The 27925-nt window shown below is 42.7% G+C and overlaps 1 protein-coding gene across 1 annotated transcript in view; it reads right to left on the minus strand.

Moving 5' to 3' along the window:
• Positions 1-456: 456 nt before the first annotated feature.
• The window catches only part of NRP2 (neuropilin 2), a 157782-nt gene continuing 130313 nt past the window's right edge, over positions 457-27925 (minus strand). The window contains 2 exon segments of the mRNA XM_032234293.1: positions 457-1979; positions 4149-4217. Coding sequence (XP_032090184.1) covers positions 1675-1979; positions 4149-4217 — 374 coding nt within the window. The 3' untranslated portion in view covers positions 457-1674.

Raw genomic sequence — 27925 nt, forward strand, 5'->3', positions numbered from 1 at the left:
AGCAATAGAGAAGTGAGGGAGGAAGAAGAGGAGGGATAAGGAGAAACGTCGAATGCCTCAGTTGTAATTCGTTACATCACACATCTCTAAGGGAAAAATATTTTTCTAAGGCACTTTATTAAAAAAAAGAAGAAGGTCAAATACATATTCACACAAAGCCCTTCAAAAATAAACAAGTTGCTTTGCAAACCACAACAAGCAAGTTGCATTTTTCTGAAGGAAGAAGAAGATAGAAGATTGCTCCAGATCCACTTATGTGACATCCATACTAGAATATCAGTTTAACCTTGATACCCTGTAATGTTGCCATAACTTTTAGATTTCCAATTTCCGAAAGGACCTGAATCTGGGAAAGCCCGACGCCTTTGCCAGAAAGCACCACAATTATGAACCTGATCAAAGGGTACATTAGTTTAGAATCCTTTGCAGAAAAATCAAGTCCTTCTTATTGGCTAATGATGACATTAAATCATATCTGCCAGTTGGAGGTATCCTTGCCACTCTGCGTGATGGGCTGAATAACTGCATTTACTCCACGAGGCCTTTTAATACTTCTTTTTCCCCCCCATCAGAGTGGACACAGCATTAACAAAATATATTTATCTATCTATCTATCTACCTAGCAGCCTGTCTTCCTCTTGAAATATATATATAAAAAGCCATCTCCTGAGTTCTTGGGCACCTTAGAATTGTGTCTTTCGCTTGCGGCAATGTTTTTTACACTAAAAAAAAAAGATTAACAAAAAAAAGAGGGACAGAAAGACAAAAAAAAGGAGAAGAGCCCTTTGTGATGAAGGCCTCTGCTGTTTCAGTCCAAGATCTGAATTTAATAAATGGCTCTTTTTTTTCTGCAAATCACTTTTTAAGGCTCTTCAGCTTCTCTGGAGGAGGTGCTTCTGTCAACTTTCACACCACGCTCTTTTCTTTTGCTCGGTAAATCCAGGAAGAAAATACTGCTTTTCCCCGCTGGTCCGCGGGAGACGAAACCTCCACCCTTCCATCCCCAATCCCTGCCGCTCCTTTGAGTGAAAGGGAGCCACACGGTTTCATCGGTGGGGTGGGGGAGATGGGAGTGTTGGAATCGGCTGCAGCTTCCTGGAGTTCTTTCACCACCCACAGCACTGAGACAGTCCCTTCCCATCAATGCACCATTTCTGACAGGTGATCTACTGGCTGGGGGCATGGGGGTTACCTGTGTGTTGCGAGCAAGCGTGAGATTATAATTCCTAAGACTAGAAAGGGGAAGGAGAGGAGGGGGGGAGGGCATTTAGCAATCTCATCCGTAGAAGGAAGTGGCAAATAATTGTACGCATTTTTGTCCCTCGCTTCCTCAAAACCGATCGTTTTGCCTTCTACAGATGCGATTGGCTCCTAGAAGGAATAAAAACAGAGAGCATGGCGGCTGCTTTGTTTGAGCCTCCCCGGTTCTTCCCGCACGGGCGATTTTCTTACACATTTCTTACAACTCGTAATCCTCTTCCAACTTTCTTCCTGCTGCTGCTGCTTTCTATTCTTCTTCTTTTGCTTCTAAACAGCAGCGACCCCCTCCCCACCCCTTCAGCATCCCAGCATGGGCTTGTGTAAAATTATGGCATTCAGTTCCCATAGAAAAAGTAATCTTCCCCAGCCAGGGCTGCTGGAATGAAATGTCAAATGTGATTTCAGCGCAATCAGTCATGCCTCGGAGCAACACTTTTGGTGGTTCATTTTGACCTTGTGTTTGATGCCGTCGTAAAGCTCGAAGTTGTAATTCTCCAGCGTGGTAGAGCTCCGGGAAGAGAGGCTAGTGTAGTAACAGGTGCAGTACAGGAGTAGCCCAGCACAAATTGCCCCTAGAAGGACTCCTAGGGAACTCATGGCTATGATGGTAACCAGGATAGGGTCCAGGGTGTATAGCCAGCTCTTCTCAGTGTCCACCAGTGGAGTCCGCGGGGAATTTGTAGAAAGCGTGGTGTGGTTTCTGTCCAGGTTTGTAGCATCTGAAAGGCAACGGGAAGTAAGGGGTTATCAGAAAGGCAACGGGAAGTAAGGGGTTATCAGGTGGGACTAGTGAAGAAAATGTTCCTTGTGGAATAGGACTCCCATGGACAACTTGGAGGCGGTGGCTTCTAGATCAGGGGCATCAAACACGCAGCCCGAGAGGGGGAAAGTCACAATACGTCACGTGACAACAATGTGACGCCACAAGTTTGACACCCCTGTTCTAGAACATTCATCTGAGCTTGGTTGGAGGAGAGGCCTTACATGTCCTTTAACCAAATTGTCACTGTAATTGTAGGAGACCTTCTCCTGAATGAACCAGACCTTCGTTTGTATATTTATAGGAAGGTTAAATACCTTCATGGTATTGGATCTGGGTACTTGAGAGACCGCCTGCTGCCAATTACCTCCCACAGACCCATTAGATCTCACAGCGTTGGCCTCCTCCGGGTTCCATCTACTAGCCAATGCCATCTGGCTACGACCCGGGGGAGGGCCTTCTCTGTGGCAGCTCCGGCCCTCTGGAATGAACTCCCCACAGGGATTCGGACCCTCACCTCTCTCCAGGCCTTCCGAAAAGCCGTCAAAACCTGGCTTTGCCGGCAGGCCTGGGGGTGATGAGTTCCCTCCCCTCTCGACTTGTATGATTGTGTGACTTTTGCTTATTTTAATTATTTGTATTCGTTTTATGTTCCCCTTCTTCCCCTTTTGAATTGTTCGCCGCCCTGAGTCCTCCCGGAGAAGGGCGGCATATAAATAATAAAATTCAATTCAATAAATTCAAAAAGGTCTGAAGCTAAAGGTCTAATAGTACTTTTAATTAAACACCGATGCTTTGGTAGATACTGTGTAATTAATTTTAAAACTTGTCCTCACAACTACCTTTAGTAGTGGGCCTCTTGCTGGCGCTTCTACTTTCTCAAGCCACAAGCAACAGGCGGCTTCGGTCTCCTACATGGAGACCGAAGGTCAACATTCACAGTCTCAGCCTGACATCCAATTTGCATAACTTTATAATATTTTCCCTTCCCATGTTTTCTGCCTGCTGCTTCAAAGAAATGCTCTGTGGTTTTTTACTTTAGTCAGAAAGGCTTAAAGTGCATGATTTTGCTTGCATCCCTAGTGAAACAAATTGTATCTTTCAGTTGCCAAAAGTTTCTGCTGCCTAATTTGTCCCCAATTCATGCTCCTGCTAAAGCTTTACGTTCCTCTTCCTCTAGATCCATCGCATCTGAAGGATGCTAATTCTGTAATGGTGAGAACATACCAGAAGGCTGGCAGGGAAGCATAGGGAGCATATATGTTTAGTAACAATTATAGAAGAACTTCTTCATGCCTCGAGGAAGGCGTATTCTAGATATTAGCTTCCTGTATTCCAAGTTGCTCTCATTCTATATCTGAGAAAAGATACACTGGATGTTTTTGCGAAAGCGCTCTGTGTGTGTGTGTGTGTGTGTGTGTGTGTGTGTGTGTGGATTCTCTCTCAATTTGCTCTTCTCCCTGATTGTCAGAGTCTTCTGATCTTGCACTTGACACATGAAACTGTGCCAGCATCCGCCCACCAATTAATAGACAGAGCTCTCACAATTAATTTGTATAGTGCAGATAGCAATAGCAATAGCAGTTAGACTTATATACCGCTTCATGGGGCTTTCAGCCCTCTCTAAGCGGTTTACAGAGTCAGCATATCACCCCCAACAACAATCCGGGTCCTCATTTCACCCACCTCGGAAGGATGGAAGGCTGAGTCAACCTTTGAGCCGGTGAGATTTGAACCGCTGAACTGCAGATAACAGTCAGCTGAAGTGGCCTGCAGTACTGCACCCTAACCACTGCGCCACCTCGGCTCATTAGTGTTAATTAGTGCTAATTAGTATTATGCAATGTGAAGGCAAAAGTTACCCTGGCTATGGGACCAACTGCTATTAAAATACTGTACTTCGTTCTTATACCTAAACTTGATTTCTTATACCTAAACTTGATTTTTGTAGTGAGAGGTAAGGACTCACACACACATCCCTACCAATTCTAAAGCATACTGATCTAATCTACGTACCTCAGATTCATAAATGGCTTACTTGTGGCTAAGCAATAATGTGCTCTTCAGAGAATCATAGAAAGTAGAATTGAAACTTGAAAACTGGAAGCAGGGGACATCTGCTACTCACCATCTTCAGAGTCTTCGCCAAAGTCTTCCCTGTGAATTGAAACCTCATCCTCTAATGCTGGGAAATCCACTGGAATGAAAAAAAGATGTAAAACATTGTAAATTGTATAGTGTACATTGTAAAATATCGAACTCAAAAAGCAGGAATAAGATACACTTCCCCTTAAATAAGGGTTTTCAAAAAGGGTTTTTTTCCCAAGGCTGTTTATAGCCAAAGCTAGTATCCATTCATATTTATTAGCATACTGTGGGAAATACATGCATCACTGTAACTTTAAAAAAAAAAATATTATAGTAACTTCTATTTTTCTACCAGCCTGCAGGGAAAATGGGAAAGGGAGGAATAAAACCAGATTACTACTGAAGGAAGCGTCTTTATAATGGCTATGCTTCATTAATAGCATGATCACATTTCCTTAGTGTCAATTGTTAGTCACCATTAATGAGGCATCCGTTTAGCATACTCTGTATGTCATCATCTGACATACATCTCAGTAGAAATAGCAATAGCAATAGCAGTTAGACTTATATACCGCTTCATAGGGCTTTCAGCCCTCTCTAAGCGGTTTACAGAGTCAGCATATCGCCCCCAACAACAATCCGGGTCCTCATTTTTACCCACCTCGGAAGGATGGAAGGCTGAGTCAACCCTGAGCCGGTGAGATTTGAACAGCCGAACTGCAGAACTGCAGTCAGCTGAAGTAGCCTGCAGTGCTGCATTTCACCACTGCACCTCGGCAGATAAATAAAGACCAAATGACCACTTTCAATGTGGGTACCAAATGCACTCAAACTGGTTTATGGAAGCCGTGTATCATCATTACATGTATGATTGGGAAAGCCAGATTAATTTAGAAAAACAAGAATTCCATAAACGCAATGTTCCAATGTTCATGCAAATCATTCTTATAAGACTAACCCTTTCTTATAAAAAGCTTTCTTCAGATTTCTGGAAACGGGCTGAAAAATAGGTCTGGAGATGTTGTAGAGTGTGCTAACACATCATCTTCTTCTCCATTCTCATTTTTTGGGGGGATTTCCTCCCATATCACCCATTTCTGACTGCCTTCTTCTCTTAACAGCTCTTTTCTGTGCTACCTGCTTAGGCTATTTACTCTGGAGTCTGGGAAAAATAAGGTGGTGACTATTGTACAGTCAAAATGGATTTTTCTGGTAGTTTCCCCTTATCCTCGGTTTCATTTTTCTGCTTCCCTGATTTCCATGCCACTTGCTCAAAGTTTATGTAATCTGATCAGATTTTCCTCGCTTTCCTCTTGGAAGGAGGGATAGAGGATATTTTCTCTCTCTCTGTGTGTGTCTGTGTCTGTGTCTGTGTGTGTCTGTGTGTCTGTGTGTCTGCCCAGAGATGTGTGTCTGCTTGAGAGAGAAATAAATGTATGTTTGTATATCCAGCTTCTTCTTTTTTGAAAGCAGTGTGTGCAAATTAACCTTTTTATATCTAACTATCTATCTAATTTGATCAGCTAACAATCAGACCAGAGGTGGGTTCCTGCCAGTTCGCACCAGTTCGGTAGAACCGGTTTGTCAAATCTACTGAACCGGTTAGAAGAGGTTCCACCAGTGGACCCGGAAAGCAGGCCACACCTACAGAAGAGGTTCCAAAAATTTTTGAAACCCACCACTCACACACACACACACACACACACACAGACAGACAGACAGACAGACAGACTCACACAGAAAGAGAAAGAGAAAGAAAGGAAGAAATAAATAAATAAAGAAAGAAAGAATGAAAGAAAAAAGAAAGAAAAAGTGAGAGAGAGATGAAAGAAAAAAAGGAAAAAGGGACAGAGAGACAAAAGGAAGGAGAGAGAGAGAGAGAGAGAGAGAGAAAAGAAAGATAGATAGAAAGAAAGAAAACACATGGCTGGCAAGCCACTCCCACAGAGTAGGTTCGAAATTTTTTTGAAACCCACCACTCAATCAGACATATATATGTTGATGAATAGGAGAAACATTAACTTAATAAATGGGGTACTGTTTAATTTTATAGATGGGATGAACTGTCTCAGGGGTTTTTATGGAAATTATGTGGTTTTTTCAAACTAATTTGACATACTTATGTCTACTTTTTAGTAATTCTAGTTCCTTGGGAATTTATATATTAAAAAGAGAATTGCCTCCATTTTTTAAAAAAAATAATCTTACGTCTGCAATGGGGGAGGACATTAAACATTCTTCTATATTTTAAAAGTTGGCTTTTATACCTGGATTGTTTGTGAGTCGGCATTAAATACAATACGGTCATAAGGAGCTGAAATTGAATTATACTTCCTTATTAATTTTCTGCGCTTTTGTCATTGCAGGGAATCCATAAACATGGTTTATACATTTGTACATCAATTAATTTTATTTAATTTTTAAAATGGTTCCTCCACTTTTTGGATCTGGCATCATCCATTTTGGGAGTAGGGCATTCTTATCATAGAATGTTTGGGGCCTTTGATCCCATGGAAGATATAAGGATTAAAAATAGTTGTACAGTAGTCATTTTGCTTTTTTTTAACTTGAGGGCAATATCTCACATTTTTAGGGATAAAAAAGCTTATATATGAACATACATGTAATCATTGGTACCCAGCAATTCTATCTGTTTAATTGCAGTCAATCAGAATAGATCTGGAAGAGCCCATGGAGGTCTTATCGTCCAGCCCCCTCAGGGGTGGGTTCCTGCCAGTTCTAACCTCTTCTATAGAAGAAGTTCCACAAATCTACAGTGCCATTTAGAACCAGTTCCAGCTCCCCCCCCCCCGGCCCGTCCGCACATCATCAAGATGAAGAGCGAGCAATGTTCCCTCTAAGCTGCGTGGGTGCGCGGCCGCGCACGTGGCAACAAAACACCGCGCAGCAGTTTCCAATTGCCGCCCAGTGGTTTTTGTGAGACGCCTTCCACGATAATAGGAGAGGAGAGCCAGCCTGGAGACAGCAATCACAAGGCAGAAAGTAGCTGAGAGAAGGGGTGTGGGGGTTGGGAGAAGGCATGGGACGGGCTCCCAGCAGCGGCTGCTCAGATTTGCCATTTGAGAGAGAGAAAGAGAGAAGGGAGGGGGAGAACGCGAGTGTGTGTATCCCTCCTTCCTTCAGCCCAACACTCTCGCTGGCATTCTGGCCAGACGAGAGGGACTGCAGAGGGTTTGGCGTTACATGTGAGGATTGCTGCCACCACAGTGACAGTGTTGAAAATGTGGAAGCGGCTATTGTAGCATCTGATTTGTGGGCACTTTCCCCCTAGATTAATCTTTGGTTGACGTTGAATCCTCAGACATTGAAGTTCCATGTGCGAACACAACTGAAGCTCCACTCCCTCCATGAATAAATCCAATCGAGCGATGTGCTACATTTTTATTCTTTAGTGCCAGAAATGGTATCACACAACACTGTCCCTCTCGTTCTAGGGGAAAAATATTCTGCTGTTCAGCATGTTTCACACAAGTTGAAACACAAACAAAAAAACAATCAGCGGACAATTTGTAAGGCCAATGAAGTGAAACATGAATATGTGCTTGACAAGCATGGCACACACACACAAAAAATGCCTCCCACAGAAGGTGGTGAGGAATTACAAGCAATTATTAAAACTACAAATGTTATTTGCCACGAGAAAACTAAACACGAACTGCTATGCAGAAATGCGCGAGGGCCTCTGTTATTGGTACAGGCCTTGCTAAGCATGTCTGGAAAAAAAACAAAACACAATTTCGAGCAGGAGCAAAACAATAACAACAGCAGTTCAACAACAGCTTGGAGGGCTGGGTTTTCAAATCACCCTCAAGGTCAGATGGAGACATTTTGCAAGAGTCCAGAGGGCACTTTCCTCTGCCACAGCCAATTTTCAGCTGTGTCGTATCATTTAGAGTGGAGCTGGATTGAAAATGTATCTAACCTCCCTCTCCCCTTCCTAACCATTCAACGGAGTAAAAGAATTAGCAATTCTTTCTAAAAATTATCTTGAGCAGAATGAAATTCTCTCGCACTTAGTGAAGAGTTGGGCAAGGGAGCGGGGTCTGCGTTGTGGCCAGCCTTTCACTGGACCACCATTTCTGCAATAATCCACAGCCATTTTGATTTCAAACACTTCCAGTAAGGGAGGAACTATGAGAAAAGTCCCTCCCTAGGGCTTTTTCTGAAGCTTCCCAGAGTTTTGCAAATCCTCTGAGAAATATCACGTAGCACCCTCCACACCACCAGCAGGAAAGCTCAGAACAACCACCAAGTGCCATTTGAAAGAATGTCTCAGAGCCTAAAAATAGTCTAGAATATAAAAGATTCCTCTGCCTCAAGGGAGGGAAAAAGCTTCAAAGACATCAAATTTTGTAGAGCATTCATGTAGAACACAACTCTTGTATTACATCTCTGGAGCTGTTGGCAGCAGAATCACTTTGTCCCACTGAACAATCAGCACTGTTTCCATTATAATGTGTTCTGTCAAACGCTTGGATCCAGGATTTTGAAACTGCAATGTTGGTGCGTTCCCTTAGCTCCCGAGTCACACTCTTGCACGGAGTCATCGGGTGAGGGAAGAGCAGCCCACTAAAAGAACCTTAGCACGGACTGGAAAACCCACGGCTGAGTATGGAGCAGGATTCTAACAAAGGCATTATCCAGCTGTGAATGTTTTGTGTTCTGGCTGTGTGTTTTATTCCTCGTTCTGAATATTTATCCTTCTTTTTCTGTTACAGTGTTAGAACGCCTGTTAATATTGTATGCTACCCAATGCGTGACCCGACAATTGCGCGATAGACATGTCCGCGCCCACAAATTCGCGACGTCAAAATCGTGCCGACAAAAGCGCAATGACAAGCACGATAAAATCTAAAAATTTTTAGGGTTAGGGTTATAACGTACGTATCGTGATTTTGTTATTGCGCATTTGTCAGCCCGCTATTGTCGAAAATCAATTAGCGATTTTGACGTCGCGGTTTTGTCGGTGTGCATATGTCTATTGCGCATTTGTCGGTGAACCTACCCAATGTTGCTTAGGAGACAAGCAGCCCTCAAAGTTTGGTAACAAACAAGGCAACAATCGGTATTAGCAGCCACTTGATCATCTGAATCCTCCATGAACTTGTACAATCCCATTTTTAAACCAATCAAATTGGCTCCCATTATCAAAACTCCTGGCAGGAAATGCACTGTTTGGAAAAAAAAAATCCTTCTTGTGTCTCATGAATCTTCCAGCATTTACTTTGAGGGGATGACCCCCAGCTTCAAACATTGTGAACGCAAAACTTCTCTTTCATCACGTTCTCTATACTATGCATGATTTTAAATAGTGTGTCCCCCTCCCTTGGTTCTCCTTCTTTCAGCATCTATGTGGATAATCCTTGCTTACTGACAACTCTTTTAGCGACTATTCAAAATTGTGACATTGCTGAATGAGTGGTTTGGTTTGGCTTATTGGATTTATATGCCGCCCTTCTCCCAAGGACTCAGGGCGGCGTACAACATTAAAAAAACATATATTACAAAAGTTAAAAAAAAAAATTAGATAGAATATCCAAAAAACGAAACCCAATTAAGATTAACAATAACTTTTTTTAAAAAAATCAATTAAAATTAATAATAATCAATCATTTATTTTGTTTTGTTCAGGCCAGGCTGGCTTGCTGGAAAAGCCAACTTTTAAGGGCGCGTCGGAAGGACCGGAGGTTGGGGATTATGAGAAGTTCCGCGGGCAGCTGATTCCAGAGGGAAGGGGCTCCCACAGAGAAGGCTTCTCCCCCTGGGGGTCACTAGCCGATACTGTCTGGCCGACGGCACCCTGAGGAGGCCAACTCTGTGGGATCGCACTGGACGGTGGGAGGCTACCGGTGGCAGTAGGTGGTCTCACAGGTACCCTGGGCCTAAACCATGGAGCGCTTTAAAGGTCATAATTAGTACCTTGAATCACACCCAGAAGACAACTGGCAAGTGCAGGCCGCCTAAAAGGGGTGTAACATGGGAGCACCTAGGTGCCCCCATGATAACCTGCGCAGCCGCATTCTGGACCAGTTGGTCTGTTAGGGACTGTTCCTTGAAGCTCTGGCTGTTGCATATACATGCAGTCATGTGACTGAAATTAGAGTGCTGAGCAACCAACTCATACTTATGATAGTTGCAGTGCTTCGTGGTCACATGATTGCCGTTTGTCCCCTCCCTTACTGGTTTTTCACAAACAAAGCCAATAGGGAAACAGACAGAGAAGGTCACAAATCACTCAAGTAACTCCCTCCCCCACACTAATAAAAGGCATTGCCTTTTATTCCCTGGCTCCCACTCTCACCATGCAATGCCACAACATCCCCTTCCACAACTTGTGTGTGGCTTGTAATTAGCCTCATAGGACTTGGCTACTTCCAGTTTGATAGACAAATATGCCAAAAAATTAGAGGAACGCTATGGGATCACTACTCTTAGGATTCATAGTAGAGGCCATAATGCAATGCCTAGAAACTGTAGCACTAGTGGTTACAACCCAAAGTACGGATCAGGTATGTAGATTGCACCTTCGTCATAAGCAAAAGGGAACAACTAGAGAAGACACATGAAGCTATCAATAACATCTTCAAAGGAATTAAATTTACAAGGGAACAGGAAAATAACAAGCCAGACTACCCTTTCTGGATATCCTCATCAGCAGAGGCAATGATGGGAAATTAGAAACACAAGTCTATTGTAAAACCATCCACACTAAGTGTTTACAAAAGTAAAAACCCAAGAGAAGCTATGTAAAAACACTATTTAGAACAGCACAAGCACACTGCAGCAATCCTGAACACCAGGAAAAGAAAACAGATCATCTCTACATCTTCCAGCAAAATGAATGCCCACACAATTTTATCCCAAAAGTACCGGAATTCACTGTTAAAAGGATTATGTGTTTATTTAGCTTATGGCTGTAAAAATGGCTAACACTGCCATATATCAAAAACAGCTCAGAAACAGCCAACAGACTATTACCTTAGCACACAAACCAACTAAACCCCTACAAAGTATCTTAAGTAAACCAAAAGATCCAGTAGAAAAATCAGGAGTCATCTATAACATAAGTTTAAGGACTGTAGCTGTCACTATGTAGGATAAAGACAGGTGCACCAGTTGCGTCCCTACCTGAACCGGGAGGCTCTCACAACAGTCACTCGCGCCCTTGTGACCTCCAGACTGGACTACTGCAACGTGCTCTACATGGGGCAGCCCTTGAAGAGTATTCGGCGACTTCAGCTTGTCCAGAATGCAGCCGTGCGAGCGATTATGGGTGCACCTCGGTTCACCCACGTAACACCTATCCTCCGCGAGCTGCACTGGCTGCCTATTGGTCTCCGGATACGCTTCAAGGCGCTAGTCGTCACTTATAAAGCCCTTCATGGTATTGGGCCTGGGTACTTGAGAGACCGCCTGCTGCCAATCACCTCCACTAGACCGATTAGATCCCACAGATTAGGCCTCCTCCGAATTCCATCCGCCGGCCAGTGTCGACTGGCGACTACCCGGAGGAGAGCCTTCTCTGTGGCTGCTCCGACCCTCTGGAACGAACTCCCCGTGGAGATTCGTACCCTCACCACCCTCCAGGCCTTCCGCATAGCCCTTAAAACCTGGCTGTTCCGACAGGCCTGGGGCTAAAGATTCGCTGCCCCTATCTCGAATGGTATGATTGTTGCGCTTTTTAATTATGTATTGTTTTGTGTTGTTGTTAAACTGTCTGTATCCCCCCTTCCCTTTTTGAGTTGTGAGCCGCCCTGAGTCCCCTTAGGGAAAAGGGCGGCATACAAATGAAATAAAACTCTAAACTCTAAACTCTAAACTCTAAAGTCAGCAGAGTACATCCATGAACCCCAAGTAGCATCAGAAGACATGATGAAAATTCCTTAATTATGGAACGAAGGCACAGACTTCATCACAGTTTCAGCCGAGAAACTGTGAACATCTTAGAACAAGTCCAAAAATGCTACAGAACTCCTGGAAGCCTGGCACTCCAACAAATCGGCCAGCAACAGGCACATAGAGATAAGTAACATTTCCATAGCATTCGAAAAAGACAATAAAAAACAAAAAGACCATAACAACTCATTGCTAGCAATCAACATCCAGATAAGCAGAGCGTCAGGCCTGGAGCGGTTCCTTTAAGAATCTTTGGCCTGCCACACTCTCATTAATGGGGGGGGGGGGAATAGCAAGGGGTAGAATGTGTTGTTTTCAAAATAAAAAATTATTTTCTAAAAGACCAAGGTCATCTTTTGTCTCCGCACTTTTACACCTGACCGGAAGCAGCTGGGCGTGGATGCCAGCGTGGAAGAAGAAGATTGGACCACGGGATGGATTTGTGGGTTGTGGGGACAAGATCATGAACTTTTAACTGGGTGGGAATTCTGATGTCATTTCCAGAATTGGGATTTACACAGATGTGCTAAAATGTCTGCTTTATTAAATTGGAACTTTAAGGATCGTTTTACTGTTGCGTTTTTAATTCTAGTGTAAAAATAGGAAGCTGAATATATTGATAGATAGTAGAAATACACCGAAGGGAGGAGCAGAAGGAAAGAAGAAAGAGGGGTAGAGAGGGTGGGAGAGAGGACTGGAGGGAGGGTGAGAAGGAAGGGAGGGAGTGTACTGGGAGAGAGGAGTGATAGAGGGGGAGGGGAAGTAGGTAGAGGGGAATGTTGGAGGGGAGAAAGGAAAGTTGGAGGGGGGGGGGTGAAAGAAAGGGTGTATGGAGGGTTGAAGTGGTATATTGGGTTTGTATCTTGGGGAGTATTGTTGACAAGGATGGCTGTGTTTATTGCTCAATGTTATATGGCCCCGGTTATGCACAGTATATATGTGACCGTATGAAATGAAAATGAAAATGAAAATAAAACATATTTATAATCAAGGATCGTTTTGCCTTGGACTCTGATTTAATTCTACATGATACTTGGAACGCTGACACAGAGATTAATACCAAGCTTAATGCCAGATCAACAATCAAGCAGTTTATAAGAGCCGAGATGGTGCAGTGGTTAAATGCAGCACTGCAGGCTACTCAGCTGACTGCAGTTCTGCAGTTCGGCTGTTCAAATCTCACCGGCTCAGGGTTGACTCAGCCTTCCATCCTTCCGAGGTGGGTAAAATGAGGACCCGGATTGTTGTTGGGGGCAATATGCTGACTCTGTAAACTGCTTAGAGAGGGCTGAAAGCCCTATGAAGCGGTATATAAGTCTAACTGCTATTGCTATTGCTATAATACCCCAATCAAGAAACTACTAACTCAGATAAACTATCAAAGAGTAAACAACAGCTTAATCAAGGAACCACCAGTATCTTCTAGTTTTCATTATATGAAAAGACGTACTTAATCTAGACAGAATAATAATAATAACAATAACAGTAGACTTATATACCGCTTCATAGGGCTTTCAGCCCTCTCTAAGCAGTTTACAGAGTCAGCATATCGCCCCCAACAACAATCCGGGTCCTCATTTCACCCACCTCGGAAGGATGGAAGGCTGAGTCAACCCTGAGCCGGTGAGATTTGAACCGCTGAACTGCTGATCTAGCAGTCAGCCTGCAGTGCTGCATTTAACCACTGCGCCACCTTGGCTCTACAGAAGGGCTGTAGTTGGCTTAACGGATCAATTGCAGATCGAGAACACTTACTTGGAAACAGCAACTACTGAAACCAGTGACACAATATATAATTTTTATAAAAGAATTTTCACATAAGTAAAAAGCAAATGTAAAGAAAATATGAAGAAAAAAGAGAAATAAGGAAGAAAAAGAAAACAGAACTGATCTGAAGGAAAGAAACGCAGCGACACAAAAATATGGAGTCCCCCCCCCCTCAACAGTTATAAACAAACCTGTCATCCAGTGGTGGGTTTCAAAAATTGTTGGAACCTACTCTGTGGGTGTGGCCTCATTTGTGGGAGTGACTTGCCACCCATGTGACCAGATGGGAGTGGTTTGCTGCCCATGTGACCGGATGGGAGTGGCTTGCTGCCCATGTGACCAGATGGGAGTGGCTTGCTGCCCATGTGACCGGATGGGAGTGGCTTGCTGCCCATGTGACCGGATATGAAATTATGGATTAGTACTTAGGTCGGTCCAAGTAGCTATACAGAAGTTAGTGGTTAGAAGCAATCGTAAAGCAAGATATGGAATTAAAACCAGAAATATTTTGTTAGCTATTTGAAAGGGAGTATAATATATATTTAATTTTACATATGTTAGCAGCTGCTGGAATTGTGTTTGCACAACAGTGGAAAAACAGAGATATGTAAATGAATAAATATTACAATGTGCAGGAATAAATAAATTGACAATTAAAATCAAGAAGGCTTTGAATACTTTTGCACGTGGGATTGGTTTTAGCAATTGCCAACTAACGGAAACAGAAATTAGAAATCCAAAAGTATGAAAGAAAACACCAATTATGTAAGGAAAGGTCCCTAAAATGTATAAGGAAATATTACTAGATCATTATTAATGCGTAGATAACTGCGGGACATTACACACCCACCAGTGGTGGGTTTCAAAAATTTTTGGAACCTCTTCTGTAAGTGTGGCCTGCTTTCCGGGTCCACTGGTGGAACCTCTTCTAACCGGTTCGGTAGATTTGACGAACCGGTTCTACCGAATAGGTGCGAACTGGTAGGAACCCACCTCTGCTGTCATCTCTCTTCCCTCTTGGTATTACAAACATTTCTTCCACAGTTTAGTCACTCTCTTTTCAGTTATTAAAACTATAAATGATCACTTCACTTTCTTCCGTTCTCACCAAGAAGTCCATAAAAAGGTTTTCAGTTATTTATAAAAGTACTTGAGGTTTTTACCTCTGGCTAATCAGGTCAGTTTTGCCATTTCTGCCTATTCTGATATTTTTACAATCCATTTTACCATGGTGGGAATTTTAGTATTGCTCCATCATTGTCCATACACCAGTAATAATGTTTCTATGTTCTACCTAGTAGCTCTTTCGACAGGACTTTTGCTGGATTCTAGTCACTGATAAAGAGCTGTTTTTACTGAAGCCGAGTCTGCCTCATCCATTCCCACGATCTAACACTGCAGGTTTATTTTTATGCTTTATTTTGTTTGCTGAGAACAAATAATGTAATATTATGACAGAAAGTTTCATTGTTTCATCGAAAGCACTAGATGGCACCAGTTCTTATATACTTCCAAACACAATTGCAAAACGCCGTCACTAAACCACCAGAAATTTAATTGTTACCCAGCATGGAAACTTCTTCCCTCCCAATGAGTCAGTATCAGCAATCAAACATGACTGCCCCCATAAGAAGAACAATAACAGACAGCTGAGCCAAGAATATGCTTTCTCAACCGTATTATCATATTGTCAGGCCTGGAAGTCATCTTTTGAATTGGGACATGCTTACTTTCCTTGTGACAAATACTATTTTTGCAAGGCTTCTCCTAGAAAGGGAAATGCCTTGTTCAGCCTTAGAAATCCCATCAGAGTTTATTATTAAATAACATGTAAAGTGGAATCCAGTGGAATCCGGAACAAATGCTTCCTATTACTTTATGGTAAACTTTGTAAAGTTCTTTACAAAAGTTATAGAATGCAAATCAGCCTTACAGATTAGGGAGAGAATTGACAAAATGGACCTATGAACATCTGATGTGCTTCAAGAAACTAGGGCATTCAACCCAGAAGCATCTTCAACATTGCTTCTGACGCGAAGGGAACTATGGCATTACTCTTGGGACTAAGATCTCATGCTCACATTCCTATTACTGCAATATGGATATCTCACTGTTTTTAAGGAAGATATCTTCATAATGCCTTCTTGGTATAATTGCCAGCATGCCATGAAAAGGGTTTTTCATGCTTCTGCTGTTAAAGTGGTATTTTCCTTCTCCTCCAAACACAGATCTTGCTTTATAGTCAAACTACAACATTTCAGTGACCAGAATTTGTCAGTGACTAAAGTGGCCAGCTCGTGCTTGTCATTTGTAGATTCGCCCCTTCTTGTGTCTTGTGTCTTAGCCTAATGGCTAAGAAGTCTGCCTAGTATGTAATATAGCCCAGGTTCAAATCCCAGTAAGGGTATAGCTAGCTGATGAGAGCTAAATAGCTTGAAATAGATCTATACTAGTCTCCCTTTATTTATTTATCAGCACAAATTAAAAAAAAACACAAATATAACAAAGGCAACAGTAAAAAACATTGGGTTTCTGTCGTGATGGACTCTTGTGATGAACTGATTGACAGATGATGGAAGCAGTTAGCTTCCTCCCATAATTGGGGCTTACCAAGGGTTGTAAAAATCTTATATATATATATATATATATATATATATATATATATATATATGTATGTATGTATGTATGTATGTATGTATGTATGTATGTCTGTCTGTCTGTCTGTCTGTCTGTCTGTCTGTCTGTCTGTCTGTCTGTCTGTCTGTCTGTCTGTCTGTCTGTCTGTCTGTCTATGTGCGCCTGCGCTTATTGTGTTTGGGTCTTTTCCCATGTAAGATTGAGATTGTCTTGGCAACATTTCGGTAAGGTCCCACTCACCATCTTCTATAAATCTTGGTGGGTGTGTCTGGTGTGCTGGCTTTGTTGCTGTAAGTGGATTGATTGGCTGTGTAGTTGCATCCTGATTGGTAGATAGAGTTGACGTAGATGGAGTTGATGTTCATATATTGGTCAGCTGTTTCGTATCATCCTGTGTGGCTGAGGTGCTGGCTGTGTGTCCGTTGTTCTTTTGTGTCGTAATGACCTGGATGGTGGATGGGGTTTGTTTGTTGACTAGGGCTGGTTTCCAGATGTCTGGTAGGTGGGAGGTCTTGTCATTGTCATACATGTATGTTTGTGTGTGTGTATGTGTGTATACACACACACTTCTACTTATATATTTATCAGGACAGCAACTTTTCAATACATCTCTGCTAGGTCTATTCCAATCAGACAAGCCCAAGGCACTTGGTGGCTTGACATGCCAGCAGATAAGGGTCAGCTGTCTTTATGAAAAGTATCAATCATGTCACTGTTAGGCTGAGCAAATGCATTGTTTCTATTTCTTATGTTTCCTTGGTTTAGTTTTAAATGTAAACCTGTTGCTGAAATAAGATGCATTGCATATCTCAGATTTCTCAGTTATTCTAAAACGAATAACTTGAAAGAAAGAAAAAGAAAGACACACAGAGAGACAGACAGACAGACAGACAGACAGACCAACTGACCTAATAGCGCAAGAGATAATTTGGTCATGGAAAAAGCTTTTTGCCAAGAGACCTCTCATGGTCCCAAATGGAACTCCAGGCTTTGTTCACTGCAGAAAGGATGCTGCTAGTCAACTAGTCAACAGTGTTGACAAGTTGATTCCCTAGAGGAGAGGAGCTCATCTCCTGTCAACCTAGATTTCTTCTATCCTTTCTGGCCTTTAGGAGAAATCATGCAGAAATCTGTAGACCAGGACAGCTGATTATGATATTGTAATTTTCTTTTGTCTATCAGATTTGTTGGGGATGTGTTGTGACTCAGCAGAAGCTTGCTGTGAGTTGCGTTGGGATGCAGGAATAATGAGCAGCTGTTGCTCGTTAGGGTCGTCTTCTGCAGATAAAAGATGGATAGTGCCACGCCTTAGTTGCAGACGTCAACGTCGTTCGTGGTTCATCGTTTGTTTGTTCGTGAGTTCAGTTTCATGATTCAAAGAGGCACTTGGATAAGTGATTTGCTTTCTGTAAACCTGGTTTGCTGTAAGAGCTTTTTGTTTTTGCTTTTGCTGTCTAACTTTTTGCCACAGACCTTATCTACGTTTATTTTTGGGCTCGCAGCCAGCTTCAGCCAGGACTGATAAAGATATTTCCTTTGAAGTTCTGTCTGACTGTCGTTTGTGAGCGAGCGAAGAGGGGGGTCAGAACAGGGATGCATCAAAAACTACTTGAGTATTGAATAGTCAATACTCTTCAAGCCTTCTAGGAAGAAATCTGCCCTTGAATAAAGAGAACATTTGCACAAACATTTATTTACACTTGCTAGACCCATGAGGCCGAACCTATGGCACGCGTGCCACAGGTGGCACACAGTGCACTCCATGTGGGCACATGAACCATCATCTCATTCAGCTCCACTGTGCATGCGCGTGTGCCTCCCGCTGGCCAGCTGGTTGCCGGGTCTCTGCTGTGCATGTGGATGGGCGGGGCACATGCAGAGGGCCACATAAGCATGTGCGAGGGGCAGGGCACATGCAGGGGGCCTACATGTGCATCACATTTTGGAGGTTCAGGCGCATGTTTGGGCACTCACTCTGGAAAAGGTTAGCCATCACTGTGCTAAACGTTCATGTTTTACTGATACTGTTGTGGCTGTTGTTTGATCAAAATCTTTATTCTTCATATTCCGACTTCCTTTTCTATATAGTCTATGAATCATGTAATGAGAAATGTAGAGTGTTTGGGCAATGGCAGGAGTAAGTGCCAATCCTATTTCCCATAAGTATATGTAATAATTTTATATTGACACTTACCATTGCTAAACGTGACATCCCTTCTTCACTGTGATAATAGTCTGCAACTCTTTGTTTACGTGTGCAAAGGATGGTTATTTGACAAGAACTACAATTGATATTCCAAAGGTAGTTGTTGGATTTTTCACTGCAATGATCCCTCCGTATCAATCTTATTGCCAAGCCAATACCATGAATTAAACACAGTGAGGAAACTGATCAATAGAGAACAGAGGCCAGGGCTGGGGTGGTGCAGTGAGGTTTATGGCTGGTGAGGTAGCAATTTTTTCAGACTTGTGGACTTCAACTCCCAGAATTCCACAGCCAGGCATGCTGAGTGCCGATTTAAAACGACAGCATTTGTTTTTCTCCTTTGCTAAATAAATTTCCTTCTTTCTTTTTCTTTTTCTTCTCCCTTCCCCTCCTTCCTTCCTCTCTCCCTCTCTCCCCCCTCTCTCAAACACACACACACACACACACACACACACACACACACACACACACACACACACAAAGTTGCACCAGGATTCAGAAAATTTAGGTTTTCCTCCTCAGCCCATGTTAGCAATACCACTAACAGCATTTTGGCTGGCAGGTGTAAGTAGAAGTGGAAATTCATTCTACTGAAAACATTGTTTTTGCTTATGATTGGATAATTAAAATTTCAGGAGACCCAAAGGCATAGTATTAGAGTGTTACATAGTGCATAAACTAAAGAACTGTCTCAATATGCTCCCTCCCTCCTCTCTCAAACACACACACACACAAAGTTGCACCAGGAGGATGAAGTTTGAATTCCTCCCCCTCCCTCCGACCCACATGTACCTTTTCCAGCTGTTTCAGAGAGGATTTCAACTCTGCTCTTGCCTGTCATCATGAAAAGAAAAAAAAATGTAAAAGGAAAAAGGCAAGAGCTGAGGTCAGGCTGAGCTAGTTGCTGCCTGAGTCACCGTGTGGATGGCTCTGCTTAACTGTTTAAAAAAGCCTCTAAAAAAGCACCCTCTACAGGAGGAGGCAGGAGAACGACGTGCCTCATCTACATCAGGAATTTTTCGGCTTTTAACCCTTGCTTAACTCTGCTCGAGTGATCATAAAAAGTCAGACTAGATGAGGCACGTCGTTCTCCTGCCTCCTCCTGTAGAGGGCGCTTTTTTAGAGGCTTTTGTAAACAGTTAAGTACTAAGCAGAGTCATCCACGGTGATTCTGGCAGCAACTAGCTCAGCCTGACCTCAGCTCTCGCCTTTTTCCTTTTACATTTTCTTTTCTTTTCATGATGGCAGCGGTGAGGCTCTGCCTCCCCTGCCTCCCCTGACTGCACGTCCCTGGTGGGGTGGTGTTGTAAAGATCCAATTAGCCTCAAACACACATATTTCCATTGCTGCCTTACAGCACGGATCTCTCTCTCAATAAAAGAGTGTTTGCTTCTCTCAGTTTGATCCAGAAGTGAGAAAGGATCGAATGCTTGGTAGAAAGGCACTTTGATCTGATTGGCTTTAGAGCAGCTGGTAGGTCAATTTGTAGTCTTGCTAGGAGAAAATAAATTGCTTCCATTGGCCTCAACACAGCTACCCACGTATATGTACACAGTGATTCCCAAGTGAAGCCAGGTGTTATTACTTAGGTTAGACATACTTCCTAGGGAAATATTTATTTACTGGAGCCGAGGTGGCACAGTGGTTAGAGTGCGGTACTGCAGGCCACTGCAGATGACTGTTATCTGCAGTTCGGCGGTTCAAATCTCACCGGCTCAAGGTTGACTCAGCCTTCCATCCTTCCGAGGTGGGTGAAATGAGGACCCAGACTGTGGGGGGCGATATGCTGACTCTGTAAACCGCTTAGAGAGGGCTGAAATCCTTATGAAGCGGTATATAAGTCTAACTGCTATTGCTATTGCTATTGCTAATAATTCCTATGACTCGGTTGCCTTTATTCTCACAAAAGCATCACTGTTTGCATTTTAATTTTGAATCAGCTTACTGGAAACCATGCCCTGTTATACAGGTTTGAGTGCATTTGGTACCCACATTGAATGTGGTCATTTGGTCTTTATTTATCTGCCGAGGTGCAGTGGTGAAATGCAGCACTGCAGGCTACTTCAGCTGACTGCAGTTCTGCAGTTCGGCTGTTCAAATCTCACCGGCTCAAGGTTGACTCCGCCTTCCATCCTTCCGAGGTGGGTGAAATGAGGACCCAGACTGTGGGGGCAATATGCTGACTCTGTAAACCGCTTAGAGAGGGCTGAAAGCCCAAAGAAGCGATATATTAGTCTAACTGCTATTGCTATTCTTACAGAATTTGAAAACTATAAAAAGTTGTTATAGTTTGGACAGCAACTTCCAGAGGCAGATAACTTCCTAATTACAGGCTGAGATCCAACAGTGAATGTTAAATCTTGGGGAAAATTAATGACATAAAAGCCATTGTAAGCAGTGCCTTATAAACTGGCTGATTGCCTATTTTATCATTTTTGCTCAGTCCATTAGTACAGAGCCGGAAAAGAGCCAGTGGGCTTGAATCAAAGGGCATGATGACACATCTTCAGCCCTGTACAGCCAGCTGCCAATGATGGCTGGGAAAATGAGGGATAAAGCACAGCATCTTTTCATTAGAAGAGGGTCTTCCAACCTGGGATCCTACAAAGGTTTCCCTCTGCTGCTCCTATCCAAACTCGGTCCTGGATGTTCAGTTTAACTGCTGCAGATTGAGAAAGGATGGCTTAGAAGGCTAATTGCTCCATTCTTTAAAAATGTTGGTGTGAGAGATGCTTGTGCAGAGCCACTGTATTGATTCTTTATGGTGCCTCTCCCCTAAATCAGAATTGAGACTGGTATTGATTGTAAAGGCAAAGTGAATATCTCTGGGTACCATAGAGGATTGTTTCACTAAAAGAATCTGATTTTCAATCCACAGAGATAAGACAAAAAAAAAGAATAATAATTCATTTTTATATCTTTTCCCCTTAAACCTCTGCAGAGAAGTTCTGCTTTTTCTGTATAGCAAAATGCTAGAAGAGGCAGCTTACGCAGTAGCTGTCTCTCTTTAAATTCCATTTACAAAGCTTGCGTCAGTTTTGGGGGTCATGGAGCGACAGATACACGCAGGCATCCAGGTTTCCCCCTGTATAGAGACAGACAACCTGCATCTCTGGTCCTATTCCTTGTAATCCCTAGCATCTTCTCTTTTTCTTATTACTGAAAATCAGAAAACTATTTTTAACATATTGTGGTAAGGAACAAGATGAAAAAAGGGTTGATGTAACTAACACAGTAGGCTTAATAACCTTTTAAAAAAATCTAAGAAATTCCCTCCTAGCAAGGAAAAGATAGCTCTGCACCTTTTTCACCCTTGTCCCACCTATGTTGCCGAGGTGGCGCAGTGGTTAGAGTGCAGCACTGCAGGCTACTTCAGCTGACTGCAGTTCTGCAGTTTGGCTGTTCAAATCTCACCGGCTCAAGGTTGACTCAGCCTTCCATCCTTCCGAGGTGGATAAAATGAGGACCCGGATTGTTGTTGGGGGCGATATGCTGACTCTGTAAACCGCTTTCAGCCCTCTCTAAGTGGTTTACAGAGTCAGCATATCGCCCCCACAGTCTGGGTCCTCATTTCACCCGCCTCGGAAGGATGGAAGGCTGAGTCAACCTTGAGCCGGTGAGATTTGAACCGCTGAACTGCAGATAACAGTCAGCTGAAGTGGCCTGCAGTGCTGCACCCTAACCACTGCGCCACCTCGGCTCTTATTAGCAGTGTGCATTAGCCAGTCTGCTATGAGTGGAACTGTATACATAAACTATGCATCTAAAAATCGTATATAAAATAAATAGCCAACAGTGTTTGCAAATGCTGCAAAAAGTATTTTTAATTTGGAATGCTACCTCTTCTAATATTTAAACTCATAAGCTAAAAGCAAGCTAAGTAGTAAATATACGAGTATCGGGCTGAGGGTGGGTGGGTGGGTGGGTGGGTATGTGAAAAGTATTTAAATCTATTCTATTACTTTAATAAAACATACTAAGGTTCTAGAGATAGATTGTCTGAAAGATTTACAGCAAAGCTTTAAGCAAGACAATTTTGCATTAGCAGAGGAACAAACTTTTGGCACCAGCCTTCCTTCCACTAGGAAAGCAAGGGACTCTTGTCGTTTCCTAAGAGAACATCTCCTATGGGGGAAAAACCTGAAGGAAATTATCTTGCATTATGGAAGCGGAAGGGGAAAAAAGCTGATACACTATCACTCTCTTTCAGAACTGCTAATTACAGATGTTTACTTTGTGGATTGCATTAGAGTTCAGAGGAACAAGGATGCACGGATTTTTTTTTTTAAAAAAATACCATTTTAAATTTAGAATTTTAGCAGCATCCGCAGATACCTTTGATTCCCACCACCTAGTGTCAATTGATCCAGCTGAAGAAGTTTAGTATTGATAAAGGAAGTAGACACTCGAAAAGCCAAAGATTTTCCTGACATGCGGATACAGAGACAACAATAATAACATCAATGAGCAATATTTGCCTGCAGCCTGTTTATCTGTAATTATGGTATTAAGACTCTAACTCTATCAGGATATATGGAGAGACAGAAGAATTCAAGTGTTAGATGCCCTTCCTTCTACCACCAAATTTTCCTAAGAATTCCAATTTTACAGATACAACTACACATTTTTCTAGAAATTCAGTATATAGTATCTCCGGTAGCATCTTTAATTAGGTGGCTGTCCGAAAGCTATCAACTCCAAGGCAACTTTCTAAAAATGGGAACATTTCACATACATATCAACATACAGTCAACTAGACAAACAAAGCTAAATAATCTCAGAGCATAACTGAGACAGTGATTGCAGGAGAGGGAGTTAGATTTCTTAGCTTCTAAATAATCTTTTAAAGGAAAATGAATCTGTAGAAAAAAGAATTCCCCCCTCCCCCCACCTCAATAAAAATAGAGTTAGATTACTGGCACTCATTGTCCAAACTTTAATAAGACGTCTTTTAAACTGAATCTTAGGAAAAGCCAACAAAATCTGGAGGGCTTCCAGAACAGGTTGAATCATTCTTGGGCGGAGAGGGTGAAAGCAGTTTTGACTGCCAAAGTGCAAGAGAGGGGATATAAGCCAAGAAAATATAGTAAACCAAGACAAATCAGGCGAAGAGGCAAACATGCAAGGAGAAAAACATCAGTGGGACACATTTGGAGGAGTACACTGATTAGATGGATGTTGGCTTATATGTTAGATGGGTTGGAACATTCATTCTAAACCAAGATGGAGGAAGAGGACAGAATGCAGAAAGCTGTAGAAAGTTAAAAACAACTAGACAGCCCATCCCCGATTGGGTTATTGTTTCAGAGATATTTTTATCTTACCTAAACAGAGAAACCAAATGACCAAGGGCAGGCAAAAAAACAGTGGGAGCAACAGAGGTGGGTTCCTACCAGTTTGCACCTATTCAGTAGAACTGGTTCATCAAATCTACCGAACCGGTTAGAAGAGGTTCCACCAGTGGAGCCGGAAAGCAGGCCACACCTACAGAAGAGCTTCCGAAAAATTTTGAAACCCACCACTGGTCCTTGGATATGATTATACTACACTATCATGCTCCTATTTATAAAACTCAGTGCCTCTGTGAAAGGTAAGGATGACTACTGCGTTTGTGGTGCAATCAGAACATTGCGTGTGTTGAAGTTGTTTTCACGCAAACCAAAGATGCCTTTTAAAAAACACGTTTACATCCTATTCTTATGCATGCCAGTGCTGTGTGTGAGGTGATTTAAGGTGGTTCTGACAAGTGTTGTCGGCATCTTCATATCACATGGGTGGCAAGCCACTCCCATCCGGTCACATGGGTGGCAAGCCACTCCCACAAAGGAGGCCACACCCACAGAGTAGGTTCGAACAATTTTTGAAACCCACCCCTGGGGAGCAAGTGTGATTTCTGAGTTACTGTTGGCTTCCTATTAAGCTTTCCCATCAAGGAATCTGGTAGGGAGCATAGGAAATCTCTCTTCCCTTCCCTTGCTAGCAGGCAAGTTAAGTGGCTGCTGCTGGGTGGAGGAGAGAGTGAGGGATTGTGAGACTGGCTGGGAAACTGTTTTGGAACATTGAAAATGAAGATTACATGACCACATCAACAGTTGAGCAGCATCTCACAGCAGTAGCACTGAAGCAGTAATAACTTCCCCAAATTTCATTCCCAGATTTTGTATGCATTCTGTAAGTTAGCTCGTAAGTAACACCTTCGTTGAAAAATTGTTGCCCTATGATGCATTGTTTCTCCCAGTTAGAGGTCACGACAACAAGAGTTTTAATAGTCTATAGATGGATTACAATCTTTTCCATGTGTTTCCTTGGTAGCCTGATTGAATACTTAATACAAAGACTATTTTTATTCAGTTGAACTAACTTAACAGATTGACATGTACTTCATAAAGTATGAAACAACTTTATAGCTCAGACATAATTCTAAAACACAAGACAGGTTTATGCATCGTGTGCCAACTCAAAAGTAAGCAAACCACACTGTGGCTTAGCTGTTTGAAGCAGGCATGTAGGAGGGGCATGGATCGGGGTGTTAGGATGATGAGGTTCAGATGGTAAAGAGAGTTCAATTCAACCAAGCTAAAAATCTTAAGGTGAAAATTCCTTCACAGTATTATTGAGTAAACATATCGGGCTACCAAACAAATCACGATTGTGCAGTCTACTATCTTATAAACAAACGTTGAGGGTGAGTTGGAGATGGGAAGAGAACTCAAAAGACTGAAAGATTGTCTTACAGCTTACTTAACAATATCGATTTGCCTTGCAGAGCCGAGGTGGCGCAGTGGTTAGGGTGCAGTACTGAAGGCCACTACAGCTGACTGTTATCTGCAGCTCAGCGGTTCTAATCTCACCGGCTCAAGGTTGACTCAGCCTTCCATCCTTCCGAGGTGGGTGAAATGAGGACCTGGATTGTTAGGGGGCGATATGCTGACTCTGTAAACCGCCTAGAGAGGGCTGAAAGCCCTATGAAGCGGTAGATAAGTCTAACTGCAATTGCTATAACTGCTATTAAGGCTTACATCACAATATAAATTTTATGTGTAGCAAAAATGTTTGTGAGGCACAAAATGCAGTGTGACTATTGAAGAACGATAGCTGGATGGCTAATTCTTGGTACTTAGGTAGGGTTACGAAAATTATATCCGAAACTTTCCGGAGCTGCTGTCAATGATTGCCCGTGTTCTGGGTTTATGCTCAAAAGATACAACTGGCTAATGTTGATTCCATGATTCTACTCCAGGTGCTGTCTACACATGAGACTGCTGCTGCTGGTGGTGGTGGTGGTGGTGGTGGTGTGTGTGTGCATGCATGTCTTTCTGTCTATATATGTATATGCTGAGGTGGCGCAGTGGTTAGGGTGCAGTACTGCAGGCCACTTAATCTGACTGTTATCTGCAGTTCGGCTGTTCAAATCTCACCGGCTCAAGGTTGACTCAGTGTTCCATCCTTCCGAGGTGGGTGAAATGAGGACCCGGATTGTTGTTGGGGGCGATATGCTGACTCTGTAAACCGCTTAGAGAGGGCTGAAAGCCCTATGAAGCGGTATATAGGTCTAACTGCTATTGCTATTGCTATTGCTATATGCTAGGATTAGCATTTCAATATTTGAATGATCAAGTCAATGACAGAAGCTTCTCCCATCCCCACAACATAACCCCAAGTATATCTGTCAAATGGAAATGCTTTCAACAGTCTCATGCAAAACTACTGATGTCAGCTTGTCAGCTTCTTAGTTGGATACACAAGGATTCTGTTGTGTACTGAAACAATCCACACTGGATAATCTTTTCTGATGATTGCCATTTTCATTTTGGACCCACTGGCAAGGAAGTTAAGTGTCCATTAAGCACCAAGGGTTGCAAATTCTCAGACCGACCAAATCCGGGGAAGCAACTGTCTTCTCCTGCCCGGGCTTCCCTATCTGTCTCCTTCAGATGAATGAGATGATAGAGAGCCTACTGCTTGGGAAGGCTGATTTACCCCTGAATATTTGTCTTCTAATTCTTCTTCTTCTTTTTCAGTTCTTGCTCTCAAGCAAAGATAAGCCTCTGTCTTCAGTCCCTCTCCACATTCCAATTAACTGAAAATATTTATTGCTAATAGGCACTTATGGTGGCCAAAATGCCCATTTACATTACAAATTCTGTCCTCGCTTTCTGTTTTACACAGAAAACATAACCTGCATTAAGATGAGCTATCTGGTGATTTAAGACTTATGTGGAAAAGTCCTTAAACTCCTGAGAGTGAAAAGACTTGATCGATCTGTCTGTCTGTCTGTCTGTCTGTCTGTCTGTCTGTCTGTCTGTCTGTCTATCTATGTTTCTATCTATCTATGTATGTATGTATGTATGTATCTATCTATCTATCTATCTATCTATCTATCTATCTATCTATCTATCTATCTATCTATCTATCATCTATCTATCTATTACCTACCTACCTACCTACCTACCTACCTACCTACCTACCTACCTACCTACCTACCAGTCTACCTACCTACCTATCTATCTATCTATCTATCTATCTATCTATCTATCTATCTATCTATCTATCTTCTTCTTCTTCATCATCATCATAATCATCATCATCATCATCATCATCATTATTCCACGCTTAAAGCCAGGAGGAAGCATTAGAGCTGCTTCATGTGTGACATTTTGGATATATGCCTATCATCTATCTATCTATCTATCTATCTATCTATCTATCTATCTATCTATCAATCAATCTATCTATCTATTACAGGGGTGGGTTTCGACTGGTTCGCACCGGTCCCTGCGATCCGGTTGGTCGCCGAACCCGGAAGTAAGTAACTTCCGGGAACGGCGAAGCCCCCCCCGCGCGCTCGCGCGCCCGCACACCCACGCCCGCTCCTTACCCGGTTTTTACGAATTCTGCGCTTTCCACGCATGCGCAGAACGCATACAGCGCCTGCGCGATCCTCCAGAGCAGCGAGCGCGAGGACGCCGCGTGCGTGTGCGAGGACGCCGCCGGCCTCGTTCCAACCGATCCGGTTGGAACGGTGCGAGAAACCCACCCCGATCTATTACCTACCTACCTACCTACCTACCTACCTACCTACCTACCAGTCTATCTATCTATCTATCTATCTATCTATCTATCTATCTATCTATCTATCTATCTATCTATCTATCTATCTATCTATCTTCTTCTTCTTCATCATCATCATAATCATCATCATCATCATCATCATCATTATTCCACGCTTAAAGCCAGGAGGAAGCATTAGAGCTGCTTCATGTGTGACATTTTGGATATATGCCTGTATT

This window comes from Thamnophis elegans, chromosome 1 (genome assembly GCF_009769535.1).
Source record: "Thamnophis elegans isolate rThaEle1 chromosome 1, rThaEle1.pri, whole genome shotgun sequence".
Classification (NCBI taxonomy): domain Eukaryota; kingdom Metazoa; phylum Chordata; class Lepidosauria; order Squamata; family Colubridae; genus Thamnophis; species Thamnophis elegans.